The sequence below is a fragment of the Plectropomus leopardus genome, chromosome 20 (assembly GCF_026936395.1).
Source record: "Plectropomus leopardus strain MGB_pleo_1.0 chromosome 20, ASM2693639v1, whole genome shotgun sequence".
Classification (NCBI taxonomy): Eukaryota; Metazoa; Chordata; class Actinopteri; order Perciformes; family Serranidae; genus Plectropomus; species Plectropomus leopardus.
In genome coordinates this window covers 21,658,700-21,673,636 of record NC_142195.1, presented here as the reverse complement: position 1 = coordinate 21,673,636, position 14,937 = coordinate 21,658,700, and the positions used below count along the sequence as shown (strand labels likewise).

At 38.0% G+C, this 14,937-nt stretch overlaps 1 protein-coding gene across 4 annotated transcripts in view; it reads right to left on the bottom strand.

The window, feature by feature from the left end:
• The window catches only part of cntfr (ciliary neurotrophic factor receptor), a 266,284-nt gene that overhangs the window by 32,737 nt on the left and 218,610 nt on the right, over window positions 1–14,937 (bottom strand). For all 4 annotated transcript variants that reach the window (XM_088071261.1, XM_088071260.1, XM_042510003.2 and 1 more), the window contains 2 exons: window positions 9,026–9,143; window positions 6,892–7,058 (listed from right to left, as the gene is read on the bottom strand). In XM_088071261.1, the coding sequence (XP_087927387.1) occupies window positions 6,892–7,058; window positions 9,026–9,143 (285 nt within the window). The remainder of the gene's footprint in view (window positions 1–6,891; window positions 7,059–9,025; window positions 9,144–14,937) is intronic.

Here is a 14,937-nt window from a genome sequence, read left to right as displayed (position 1 = left end):
CATTCACCCCTCCTACTTCTGTATGGTCCAAGAAAAGAAATTTAGACAAATGACACTCGAGAGCGGAGTGCACGATAAATAAAAGAAAGAAAGAAAGAACGACTCAGACTGAGGCTGAAGCAAAGACAGCAAAGAAGGTTATAAAAACCCAGAAAAATGTTCTGAAAATTTGTGTAAATGTCATGTATCCATTTTTGGGCTCACTGAAATGCAAACACAACTATTTTCAATAAACTATTGCTGAACAAAGCATTTCCTGTGAAAAAAATTGCTTTGTATAGCAAGCCTAGGGAGTTGAGCACCATATGTATTTTGGGTGAGCTATTTCATTAACATAATATTTCATGTAGATAAGCTATTTTTGTCCGTTTTGCTTTGCAAATTCACAATTGCCAATTGCCATTCCCTTAATGACTACTTATATATCAATAACTTACCCAGCCAGATTTAGGTTATAGTAGCCCTTGTGTGTAGGACTAAATGTTAAAAGAGGAACATAGGTTTGATGAAAAAAAAAAAAAAAAAAGATAAAAGAAGGGATAAAAATGATGTGTGATCATGAGGGTATAGTTTCATGGAATCCCATTGTTGTGCCTGCCCATGCTTGGCCTGAAAACGTCTGTCATGCCTCCCTTGGCTCTGTTCATTCAAATTTACGTCCACATTACTGTTGCTCTTTCTTCCTTTCAGTCTCATGTTGCAACAGTCACTGAAAGCCATTCTTTTTCTTTGCCGGTGATGCAAGTGAACAGGTATACTGTAGCATAAAAGTCTAATCTTTCAAATAGCTACTTGCGAGACCATTATATTCACTGTCTGCTGAAAATGGAACAAGAGAGTGGGCGGGAGAGTGGCTAATCTTTCTTTCTAAAAAGAAAAAGTGTTGCTTAAAGGCTGTCCCAGTGGCTAAGACGGTGCAGCAATCAAGCGGTAAAACAGAGGAGACCTGCAAAAGCTAAATCTGCATGTAGATGTACCACTGTATGCGTGAGTGCATTCTTTGAACATCTGATTGTGGTGTTTCTAAAACCATTACTATGCATCATGTAGTCCTTCCACTTAATGCATCCAGGTGTTACTGCATGACACAAAAGACTGTAACTCCTCTCTCCAGTTCTCACACTACACCATATTTCCTTTCACATAAATGGTCTTTTCAAAACAAAACACAAAAAAAAGAGAAATCTATGAATCGTTTTACAGCAGAACAGGTGCTGGATGACAGCATCTAACAGTGCACTTGAACAAATGGGAAAAACAGGGAGAAGTGCTTCGATCTGCAGAGAAATCTTACAAAAATAACTTAAAAACTGGAAAATTGAACAAAAAGGGTAAAAAAAACCTGCCTCGTCTTTGTAAATGATTGTTGTGTGAGTAAAGCAAAACTGCTCCCTTGTACAAAATGCTTGTACCATTTTGAGATGACGCTGTTAAGAGCATAGACTGAAAAAGTAATGGAAATAAATACCATGACATCGACTATTGGTTTGTGGACTCCTGTTTTGAAGCCTCAACTTTGCGCCTCTATGCAATTGCTATATCTGCTACCAAGCAGAACATGTCTTCCGCTAGGTGCATTAGTTTGCTTGTTTACTGCCTGTTTATGAAAACACATTAGGTCTGTCTGCACAGTTCCTGCTTCGTGCATGTCTACAAACTAAATAATAGTCTTGCCATTGTACAGTGAAGGGAAAAAATACAGTGAACTTGCTTGATTAACCAATACTGTGTGGTGAGCCACATTATGTTATATTTTGAAAGATAAACTTCTCAAACTGCCACGAAGCATATTGTATATTGGGGTGTGTGCGTCCAGCCAAAAAATATATTCTTATTACCAGCTTGTATCAAACTCAAGCCCCAGACTGAAACCTCATTGTTGGAAGCATAATTCTAATCAAGGAGATAACTTCAACTATGTCAAGTGTGTAAAAATATACTTATTCAGTGTACTTATAATGTGTACAGCATGGCAGTGGTAGAGCATCAAAATTCAATTACTGAATTGGATTCCTCATCAACTGCCTAAGCCCAAATTACACAAAAAACTCCTGCGCACATAATTAAATAAGCAGAAGTGGTTCTGTCCTGAATTCACATGGCTGTTGTCTTATTTTTTTCAAAGCTACAACAGACAAAGAGAACAAATATGAGTTTTTTAAAAAAGCATAAGAAAAGTTCTGTGTCAGTTTTTTTTCTCTCTTTCAAAAGAAATGATTACAGTCACACTGCTGCATAGGTTACCATATCTTGAAACGTAAAGGGAGTCATACTACATCCGAAATGACTACACTTGCCAACTCGTCATCTTCTGACTCAACTTCAGTGGGGACTCAACAATTTAATCTCCAACATTACGTGTTTATAATTTTATATATAATTTTATAACATCTGCAGGACTATGCATTTTGGATTTTTATTTGGAAATTGCAACGGTGAGAAATCTGAGCTAGAGACAGTTATACTTAAATGTTTTGTGCATGGTGGTAATTAGTGCGTTTCTTAGTAAATATGCCTCTAAACTTCTGCCAGCTCTAGTTGTGCTTTTTTTTTGTAGCCAATGCTGATCTCTCACCTCACTTGTGGAGAGAGCTGCTGGGTTCCACACAACAAAGTTATTTCTGTTGCTAAATAAATAGTCTTGAATAACAAATTGGCTTGTATCAACAGTCTGGGCTTCTTGTTTGCCGGAGAAAATAAAAATGAGACGGCCACTGGAAATAGCACCCGATCTAATTATGAAATAGCAAAGCATTGTTAACTGGCTGACTGGCTGTTTAAGTATTAATTGAAAGGATGAAAGTGACAGATGATATGATGGCAATGTTGAAAAGCCGCTGCAGCTACATTCACCCTTTGAAATTAGGTTACAGTGTATTCATTAAAATCACAATGAATGAATAATGTAGTACTTCTTCATGCTCAGGTGGGCTGGTGTCAGAGTTGACAAAAAATGTCTTTGTAAGTAAAAAAAGGCTTTAACTGTGGAAGTCTTTACACTTAGACGAGATCAGTCGCCGTTTGATCATCTTGGCACAAGAAAGCTTTAAGTTATCATTTGATGATTCTGGAGGTTCTTTGAGGGTTCTCTTTGTAACTGTATCCACAGTGTGCACACATGTGAGCACACACAATACACACACACTCACACAATCTCTTCTCATCTAATTTCATCCAAGCTTTGGTCGGATGAACAAGGACAGTTGAGAATCGTCTTGCTCCCACTCAGAATTCAGAAGTGCACCAGGAAGCATGAAATTGTTTTATTTATTTACGATCTGCGTCGTTGTCCCTGATAATGAATGTGGCTTACAACTTAGAACTGCGAGAGAAAGGCTTTTAACAATGTGGGGACAAGGAGGAGATGAGGGGAGGAGAACGAGGAGGGGTGGAGAAGGCAAACAATACAAAACACTAAAACAAGTTTTTAAAAAAAGAAAGAAAAGAGGAACAGAGAAAGGGAGAGGTCAAGACCACATTCATACTAATTTTGATACATTTCTAAAACATATTTGTAAGTTCTGGCCTTTCAGCTAGCATTTTCTAAAATAGAAAACAGATCTTTTCAAATGCGCTCTTAGATATATATTTGCAAAATACTGTTCTAGTATTCTGGGATTTTTATTGTTTTGCTTGACAGTGTAACATAAGACCAATAAAATTATTAATATATGTCAACATATATCCGTAGACTCCTTAATCTACATGTAAAATTCCTAAAGTTTTGATCTATTTTTTAATTTTTTAAAATTTTTGTTCTTGTTTAGGTGTGAAGGAAAAGATCACGTTTGGTTGCACAAAAGTCACTGGAAAAGCAGGCCCAGGTCAGTATACAAACACCCAGGATTGGTGGCTCAAACGCCTTTGGGAAACTGACTCTAATTGCAGGAGGTGTGCATTTTTGGAGACACAACACTTTGGAGGAATTGTGTTTCTTTTTGGGATAAAGGTCTGTTGGAGAAAAGGGCTTCCAGTCAAATGTGACATTTTTCAAACTAATGGGGTTTCAAAATTTTGGGTCGTCGTAACAATGGCCTGGAGTCCCTTCCATGTTTCTCATGTACCTGGTTTGGTTTCTCTGTTTAATAATGGAGAGAGTTCACCTATTGGCTGCTGATAATATTAACATCATTGATCTTTAATATCTGCATGAGCCAAAGCGATACACTTATAATTATTTCAAAGGTTTAATTTGATCAGACCGTCAAGACAATGATGACAGCTCGGACTGAGTTTTAAGACAAATGTTTGATGGACTCACCTGGTTAAAAATGGGTTGAATAAAATAAAATTAAATTAAGTTAAAAATTTAAAAAAAAAAAGATCACTGAGGTAAAGCTATCACAACGAATAATCTGTCTGCAACAGTGAAATCAGTTATGGGGTCATTCTGTGTATTGCTAGCATACGATAAAGAAATAAAATTCTGTATTTTTCAGGCTTAAAAGCAAACTCAAAGAAATCAATTTAAACATAATGTTGTGGACATTTGTCACTCAAATGGCATTCTCATATTTATCACAGCAGATTTGGCTGGTAAAGGAGAGGGAGGAAGAAGCAAAATAGGAGGGAGGGTACAAAGTAACAAGAAGGGCATGCAGGAATAAAAGAGAAAGCAGAGGGGAAGAAAGGAGCAGTGGGGTGTTTTGCTATCACCAATAGTTGAGGGATATTTCCTCAGCCAAGGCGCTAATCCGGCTAGCATTAGCATTTTCATGAGTCCTGTGTCCGGGGCTTGGCAGAGCATGTCACTGCCTCATTTGGTTACTTATGTGTACACACACACACACACACACACACACACACACACACTTTCTCTCTTGATACTTCACCCTCTCAACCGACCCACAGCCCCATTGGTGTCTGTGTGTATTTATGCGTCATGCACACCCATATCGTGCTCCAAGCAATACAAGAGAGCTGAGGACTGCTGGCAGCACTTCCCTTATCTATCAAAGTACTTCTCATTCCTTCTTTAAAATGAATTTCTCCTCTTCACTGCTTTCCAGCCTTAGTCGCTTATGAATTCTAAGAGTCTTGCTGTTATTATGAAGCCTTCTGCAGCCTAACTGCACAAAAACTTCACTGGACTGCTTACTGCATGAGCATGACGGCTGTAATTTTAAAAATAGCCAATGAAGGAACTTTAATGTTTAATTTTTACATTAAATTTGACTAAAATGTGCTTACATGGCAGCTGGTGTTTGGGTTATCTGGCACTTCAGACAGAAACCAGACCTTTGATTTGTGGCTGTCACATCCCATCCAAGCCTCAATTAAATACTTTTTGCTGCAGAAAAGGTTCAGAGGTAGCGTGTTTATTATCTAATGCCTTTGGTAATGACAGGTCAGTCAGTGAGTTTCTCACTAATGGACTATGGTATTGGTTAAAGCAAAAAGCAAAAAAAAAAAAAAAAAAGCTGTGCACTCTCCTTTCAGCTGGGTGACATTTATTTGGCTGCTGAAATTTCAATTTTCTTTGTCTTTCTGGCACCGTGCATGACTGTGTGTGCAGCAAAGCTCCAAAGGGAAACGGAAGTCAATGAAATCATTCATCTGTGGTCAAACAGATGCATTAACATTGCTCAAGGGTTGGCATCCTCAAAGAGATGCCTTGACACTCTGCATTTTAGTCCTTATTTTTCCTTGCCAAATATTTGTCAGTCTGTGTGGCAAAAGGATCTTAGCTTTTCTCTTAAGTTATTTATTTATTTTTTTTTTTAAAACATTGTATGTAAACATGTCAACACCAGATGTAAAGGAGATATGTCTAGTATTTTCAAAATATCCTTTTAAAATGTGTTCCTTTTGAAATGTTTGAGCCCATAATATAGACAGAGTTACCCTGATGGCACCAACTGGTTTGTTGACTCTAGTTTTGAAGCCATAAATTTGGCATTTCGACCTTCAGCATCTTGGATCTTTTGGAGCCAGAAGTGACCAAATTTGTATTGGAGGGTGGAAATGTGGCGGAGCAAGGATTGGATTTTACACTGCCTGTTCAAAGTAGGAATATTGCACCATTATGCTGCCTCGCTGTTCTGTATATAGGTATGTGATGTTTTGACGAGTTGTTATTTGTGCGGCCCACTGCAGGAGACTGAAAAAACAGCAAGTGACAGTTAGCTGCTAATTAAAAAAAAAAAAAACAAGAACATTGGCCGTAAATGTCCACAAACTGGGTTTCAGATGATGAGATTCAGGAGCTCTTAACCCTTTGAGCAGAAGACCAGATTAGCCACCATATAACAGAGAAGATAAATTATTGTTACTGCCATGTTAATGCCAGTGTCATTGCTTATAAAGGGCTATAAACGTGTATGTTATGTCATGCTTGAGGCCGGCGCTGTTGTGTTGAAGTTATGCCTGTTACGCTTCTTTTGCTTCTGTGACACCTGCTATTTAAAAATCACACACTAGAGCAGCATCATGCCACCATTGTTTGTTTCTGTCTAATGCAAAGGAGACGCAAAGAAGGGAATTCATAGCAGCCCTATGGCACAGTCTCTGTGTAAAAAGGGCTATAGACTATATGGATACCTGCCACTTAAAGCACCTATGCCCCATATGGTTGTCATGCTGTTGCTGTAGAGAACAGAACATTTTTTTGTACCAGGCTGTAAACATGTTCATCTCTGCTTTAAAGTTGGATATTTTAACATGGTGTTGTCTGGACATGCTTTCAGAGCCAACCCCAAGTGGCTATTCACTGAACTGCATTTTTGGCACTTTAGCATTGGCTTAAGTTTTCATCTCTGGAGGTTGCCACTTGGCTCAGAAACTAAGTCAAACCACTTAAAACCTTGTAAGAAAACCCAAGTGCTGGACTATTGGCATGTATCATTTTATGTCAAAAACACAAAACGGTCACCACACCATAATTCCTCTTACCTATAGTGGACTCTTCAAAAGAAATGGTATTTGAAGCTTTCCCCAACGCATTGATTGCCGTCACGTTCACTTTGTAGGGGTAGCTGGAGAAAACCTCAGGGAAATGCACACGACAGCGATTCTTGTGGTCCGGATCTTTCTGCACCTCCAGCGAACGCTGGTTGTGTCTGCAGAGGAGAGGAAATGAAAAAGGTAGGAGGAGATACAGTAAGAAAAGGAAGAAAGAAACAGTGACAGATACAAATGTGAGAATGACAGAGAACAACTGTGTGTTTTCTGCTTCAAAGTAGCTTCATATACACTGATGTGGATCTGTAGTAAGAGAGTAGGAAACTGGTTAAGCATTCCCCTCATCCAGTCTGGGTGTTATACATCAAAGTTGTGGTCATAATTTTATTTCTAACGTCAAAATCTGCTGAATATACCTCCAGTTACAAAAGCCAGGAAATGACTTGGGTATGGAACATCGCCAGACCTTACTTCACGTTTTGTACATATTTTAGCTTAGTTTTGGCCAAAATGTGCTTTTACAATTGTATTCAAACCTTTTAACTCTGAGCAGATTAGTGTGCTTGCTTCCAAAAACACTGGAAAAAGGTAATGAGCAACCTGGTTATTAAAGTTTTGCAAATGAGTAGATTTAGAACATTAAAAAAAAAAGCTAGGAAAAAACTTTTATTTATTTATTTTTAACGTATTTTCAGGTAATTTTTTGTAGTGTAACTTATTTTTTGTGAATTCTTGGGTCATTTCATTTTTAACTGCTCATTTCCTCCTTCCCATGTTTTTGAAAGAAATCAAGCCAAATCGCTCAGGTTTTGAAGGGTTAATATTGAACTTTATTTATTATGATAAAAGCCAGATGAAAGCAACTACCAACAGAGCTCCAAAGAACTATTATAATCCTCTCATTAGGAAGTCACTGATGTTTTTTTTATTGTTGTTATTGTTTTGTTGTTGTTGTTATTAAATAGGCCTCACTCCACCCGTTGAATGCTGCTCTGCTCTTTGCACAACAAAACTGACTGATATGGATGCTAAAAAAACTGACAGCTCTTTCTGTTAATCTCTCTATTGTCCTCTTCATTTATACCTCTCTGTCTCACACTGCTCATTATTATTCACATTGAATAATACCAGTGTTACAACATTAATGAAGGCAGAGTCCACATGCTGTGGTGTGAGCTGTGGGACTCTGTGATCCGCGAATATCAAAGAGAACTTAACGAGAACAGACTCGCAGGGTCTCCATCCACACATTCTCAGCATCTAAGGTCTACCTTCTGTTAAACCATGCGTGGACGCCCAAGGACAGGTGGAGGAGGTGTTTAACTAAAGCGAGAAACCAAAATGCTGTCATTTCTTTTAATAAGAGCCTACTTAAAAATTAAAAATGATCTTTTATTTTTACAGGCATTTTGTTTTGCCACCAAACTATCTGAATATAATGTTTCTCTCTGTGTTCTGTGTGGTTTTAAAATGCATTACTCGGGAGATTGGGGTTAAAAACATTATTTTGACAGAAAAATATGTTTAAAACAAAAAAATCTAACTTGGCTGCAGGCATGTTTAATTTTTCACTGTGTTGAAATGTTTGTTTGCCTAAACCAGAAACATCGTTTTGTTTAGAGACATAACACTTGTGTTATGTTGAATTAGTGAAACAACAACAAATTATCTCCAAAATCATAGAAAATTCTTTTTTGTGTGACTTTGGTGACTCTGAACCGACCCTTTAAAACACCAAAGTAGCAGAGAAACATCAACAAACAACTAACTAACTGTTTAAGGCAGTGGTAGACTAGCAGCGCCTGTGTTCAGCGAGGTAAAATGACCAGAGAGCAGAGAGCATACAGCAGTCATAGAGCATTTAGTTCCCCATCAGAAAGGGCTGCCTGTTAGTCTGGTAAGACTTGTACTGCATGAGTTGTAGAAAAGTTTGTAACCAGAATTTATTATATAGTTTGGCTGTTGTTATACACAGACCCCTTTCAAGTTCATCAAGAATTCCCTCCGCTTTTGGATTCTTCTTTCACCAGAGGCATGAAAGAAAAACAACATTTTCTTCACAGAGATGGTTTAAAAACAACATGAATCCACAAGTTGCACCCAGGCGCAAAACAAATGCACTTACTGTACATCCACTTCAAAGGTAGTGGGGATGTACGTCGGATGCAGCTGGTGCCAGCTGCAGTAGAAGCCTTTTGGGTAGGTGTTGGATCGACAAGTGACTGTGGGCTCCCGAGGAGGAACTACCGAGGGAAGAAAAAGAAAGGAGAGGAAAAGACCGTTAACTTATGTGCACAATACAGTATATAATTAAGAACTCTGCATAGTTTGAGAACGAGACGTAAAAAAACAAAAAAAGAAAACAACAAAGAGATATCAGACTAATACAGATTAAATTTATCAAATGCAAAGCAGCTGTGTCTAATTGCACATTTCTTTATAGAATAATTCATTCTTGATCAAATATTTCATTTTAAATGTCACTGCTGCTCTTTTTAAATTAAGTTGCTTCCCTGATTATATTTTATTAGATATGTTTTTAATTTTTAGTTGTGATTGCCAATGTTTTTTTTATCAATTTTTTATGATGCAAATAAATTAAACCTAGATTCACAGAGGGGGAGTTATTAAGATCTGATATGTTGAGTCTATTTGTATTGTGAGACCGTTTCATTAGCAGTGTCAGCTCAGGTTCATCACATGATTCAATAAAATCGATCAGACCTGCTCACTCAGTCGCTCTGCACAAGCATTTGCTTCCTCATATTTTTATTTAATGATTGCAGCAGCATTAAAATTTGAGACTGAGGAAAGATATTTTTAAGTGTCAGAGTTTACTTTATTTGCATCGATTTTTTCCCACTTAGCTGTCTCAGTGTTGGATGTAAAGGAAACAATGAGCTGGATATTTGTTACCCAGGACAGATTATATATATTACAAGTCAATCAATGAAATTTGAATGACTGTGAAAATTTAATCGAATAAAGCAGGAGGTGATGGAGAAAAGATATAGCGGAAGAGAAGGGATAGAAGAGGAAAAAAAAGTGAAAAAAAAGTTGAGAGGGAGGGAGGGAAGATGGTGTGAGGAGAAAGGAAGGATATTGGAGTGGTAGAGCAAAAGAATAATAAAAGAGGTTGGACAGAAAAAAGTGATGTTACGCCAACTCCGGCCTCCTCCAAGATTAGGGCCTTTTCTCCACGGGCAGTCAACCGCGCACTCGTCTACCACTCCCTCTTTATCCCCACAGCTTTTTACCCTTTTACCCATGTCATCTCTACTGCATGTACAGTGAGTGTACAGTGTGGGAACAAAAAAACACATTTTCCAAAAGTAAGTTTTTGCTTTTACATAGTTCTATGACCAAATTCACCTCCTTTTCTTAATTAATTAGACCTTGATCTTAATTGCAACGTTTTCATTTCCCACATGGTGCTGTAATGGCTAGGACCGCTGCAGTATATTGCTTTAACAATATATGAGGCTGGCATTGGAATAGCATTATTAAAAATTGGATATCAGCCAAACAGTAATATATACTCTTGATATGTTAGGTCAACTGATAACAGCTACATTCATACAATTTAATTCTTCATTTATAGTCAGTAATGTACACCAGAGTTGAAAAGGTGGGATGGGTCAACCTGTCTTGAAAAGCCACTAAACCATTCATTGTGGACATGGGAAAAACTGCATGAGCTGAGGATTTCTCTCCCCAGTGGGAAAAACGATAGCTCCCAATGTTTTTGCAGAACAGGGCGTCCAGGGTGTGGCCAGAAAAGGTAATAATTATACAGAACAATGTATAAAAGAGGGCTTTCTACCCACTTTAAGAAGCATAGAGAAAACTGGAGTATTTCAAATATCTTTTTCAATAGTTAAACAGAGTTAAACTCAAAGGACTATGGAGATTTTTATGTGACTAGCAGGAAAGCTGAGAATACTGATGGAACTGTAAACTACAAAGAAACTATAAAACTTTTTGATATTGTATTATTCATGAGCATGAGCAAGATAGAACTACATATGTTGAAAATAGAAACTGCATGCTCTTGGTGGGAATCTGAATTGATGGGTTGCTGATCCTTGTTGTGATTTGGCACTGTATGATAAAATTAACTTGACAGAAATTTATCTCGAACATTTAGCACATATTGAATATGTGTTTAAGTGTGTATAATAAACTTCACAAACATATCTTATCTTCCCATACTTATAGCATCTACTCAACGTGCATTATGATCTTCTGAATACTTTAGACAGAAAAAAATACATCCATTGAAAAGATCTAAATTGCTTAAAATTTGGCTAGCAAGGGTATACTTGGTTTCATCATGATTTAGTTTAAAATATAAAAGAGATAATGAGTTGAAGTTGTTGGTCTTAAATTTTATGAAATAAATAAGTTTTGTCTTATTTGATAAAACTGTCACCATATCCAGACAGTAGCACATGTGAGTGATCCACACTGCCTGGTTTGAAATTTGGACCGCAGTTCATGAGCCAGATGAACTTGTATTTTCACAGACTATGTGTCTTATGTACTACTGTCAGGATATGGAGACAGTTTCTGCAAATATGACAAAAAGTTATTTTTTTAAAGTTACTTACTGAAGCTGTGATAGTTAATTTGCATTAAGCATAAGTGATGCTGCTAAGACTACTAAGCATCCAATAAAGGCTAAATTAGCATGAGCATTAACTTAGGAAGCTGGTTGTGCTGTTGACCAAAAATGTTCTGATAGCCAATCAGAAACAAGAATTTTGTGGCAAAAGAAGCAAGAGGCAATGTAGGGAAAAAACAATGAAGAGTGAAGGAAGAGTGCAGGAGCAGAAAGGCATTTCCTTACTCAGAAGCGAGATAGTTACAAAAAGCAGATGGAAAGTTCACTGCTTCATCACATATATTGTTTCTGCAATGTGTTTTCTCTCTGTTGCTCTAGAAAAATATCCAAATGCACAATTTGTATCTCAAGTGCTTCCCTCAACATTGCCGATAATTGAGGTGATTTATTTGCAGCCAGTTTCAGAGACATGACTCTGTCATTTTTTTGTAGTTTCAGCACTTAGTAACTGAGGAGTTCCTTCTTTTCTATCTCTGTCAGCTTACTCATGGATGCTAAACTTTCCCCCTGGAATCAATAATCTGTTTTCTTGATGGAAAGCATTAACGTAATTAAGCACAACTTGTTTATTTATGATGGCTCAGCGGAGATAAATTCACATAAAAAACATTTTTCACATGTTGCAGCCGCATACTGTCTAATTATTTTGTAACTGTGATATCAAAACATATTTGGAACTTCCCTCAAGGTGTATTTGGCCAAACACACTCATGCCCACAAGCGAGAGGTAGTCTTGATTGGCTGCTATGGGGTCATTTCGGAGTCACACACAATCAGCTGTGTTTAAGCGGTCACCATGGCAACTAATTAGCCTGTCAATATTGTCAACGATGAGGTGCCAGGGAGACATCCAATCACACTCAATTAATCACAGAGACTAATTGGGGCCATCTCAATCAATGGGCTCCTCATCTAAGAGCTTCAGTCAAAGTCACGCACGCACAATGTCAAACACACACACACACACACACACACACACACACACACACACACACACACACACACACACACACACACACACACACACACACACACACAATAAGAGCTGCAGGTGTTCCTAAAGGCTTTGCAGAATTAGCCATAATCAATGAAACCAGCTTATTAAGAACTTGGAGAAGTTAGAAGTTCAATGATAGCAAGTGACAGTCAGATGATAAAATCATGGTTTTAGGTTGAAAAAAGCAGCAGAGGAAAAGTTGAAAGACAAAAAAGGGGAAAAAAGAGCAGAGCGGTGAGGAGTCAAGAGGATGAACATAAGTGTGTGTTCATGCCAGCCATGTTGGAGTGGTTTATTTGCACTCCAGAGTGTTTACCCCTTTAATTTAGTTCATTTTGCCAGGTGTGAGTGGTGTCAATCAAACCACCGCTGAGACACCTAAAAGGGCAGTTCATACTGTAGGGCTCCTCCAAGGGGGACTGATGTGTGTGGTTTGTTAGGAAGAAGAACGTGATATGAACCATCAATACTAGATGACCCTCATGACACAAGGGGGTATGTGTACACGGAGACAGATGTTGACATCTAAATGCCAGATAATCGTTGTGGTGTACGAGCCAAGCATAACAGAAAGAAGCAAGGACAAACTGGACTGATTCTGAAACTGAAAATTTGCCCTATTAAAATTACTCAGATGTAGAGCTGGGTGATATGGAGATTCTAAAATATCACAATGATATCATGGGGTTGACTATTGGTGCTTTTATCTGTTGACCGTAATGTTAAGAGATGACATGGCACAACAGCAGAGATAGTTAAGTTTAGGTGACAAAGTCAAGGATGGTTAGGTTTAGGGGAAGGAGGCACGTGGTGAGGCGTAGAAAAAAATCACCACATTCAAATGGGAAGCAAACACCAGACTCCCACATCAAAGTATGGTTTGTGGGATGCACCCACCTCCCCTCCTGCTGGCTCTATAAGAGCCGTTTTGCTCCTTATATTACGTTGTTACTGGAAGCATTACAATCTGATGCTGTCCTGACGCGTTTAATGTGCACACATCAGGTTCTGTTTTGCCGTGTTCTCAAGTGGCGCTGCTCATGCTTGTATTAGATGGACGCGGCAGACGCCGTCTGGTCATCCAGCCATACATCTGGCGTGTAATAACAACATGACTGGTTCTCACCGGCCACGTTCTCACCTGATGCTGTCCATTCGCATAAAGAAGGTGCCTTTTAGCATTGTGCAATTACACCAAAAGCACTGACAAAGTGGAGCTATTTAACAGATTTGGAATGAGAGCGGCTCAACAATCACAGCCAGCATCTCTCTTTCCTTTTTTTCCGTAAATATGTCTACAGTCACAATAGAGGAGAAGCTTATCATTTAAGTGCAAGCCCAGAGCATCAAGACCTGTCCCAGGGACAATAAACACTTGAAAGAAAAAAACAAAACAAAAAACGCCTGGAAGAAGATCAGCTCCGAGCTTTGTCTTTCTAGTCAGTAGACTATTACACAATGCTGGTTATAGTTGCTGAGCAATGTCAGGCGGACCCTCCTCCGCACCCTTAAAAGTAGGCACACCGGCACGCAGTGCTTGACCTCCCATATTGCAGGCAGTAACAGACATGGCATATATCCGAGCCAAAACAGAACATCTAGATGCAGCCTTTTAAACCAAAAAGACAACACTTAGATATTACGATATCCAAAATCTATAACAATATCTATTCTCATACCACGATACTGATATGTAAATAAAGTATTGCCCAGCCTTACTTAGAAGTCCATGTCATTTAAGAGTACAAGCCTTGGCTTGCTTAGATTAAGTAAGTGCAAATTGGGTCATTTTTAACTGTAAACTTTTAAACTCTTTTTTCTTTGTTCTTTACTTCAATCCAGTTGAAATTTTCTTAGAAATGAAATGTACCTTAAGGCACTTCTGTACGGTTATAAACGTTTAGAGCTGCTTTTATCATGACTGAAAAAAATGCCAAAACACAATAAAGTAAACATTCTGACAATTGTTTAGAAAAAAATGTATATGGTGGTTCTATGACAATGTAAGAAATGCTCGAGGAAAGAAACATCAGCATTGCAAAAACGAGAAAAGAGAAGGAGGGAAATAAGGACAAGATGCCAAAGAGGAAGCGAGGATGTGTGAGGGATATATATATATATATATATATATATATATATATGAGAAAATGGAGAGGAGATGAGACAAGACAGCACTCTTTCATCAGATTTTCTTAATGTGCCCTTGAAAAACTTTTGGTCACACAACACGTACGGGTGCACATGCCCGAAAAAGCTGCTGTTTGGTCGCTTCAATAACAATAAAACATCAAAAGCTTTCTCTGCATCTAATGAAAATAGAAGTTTAAACAGGCCAGAGAAGAGATAAAGCACCTGTAGATAAACCAGAGAACAAAGGCAAAATGAATATTAAATAAACCAAAAAAATAATAACTGT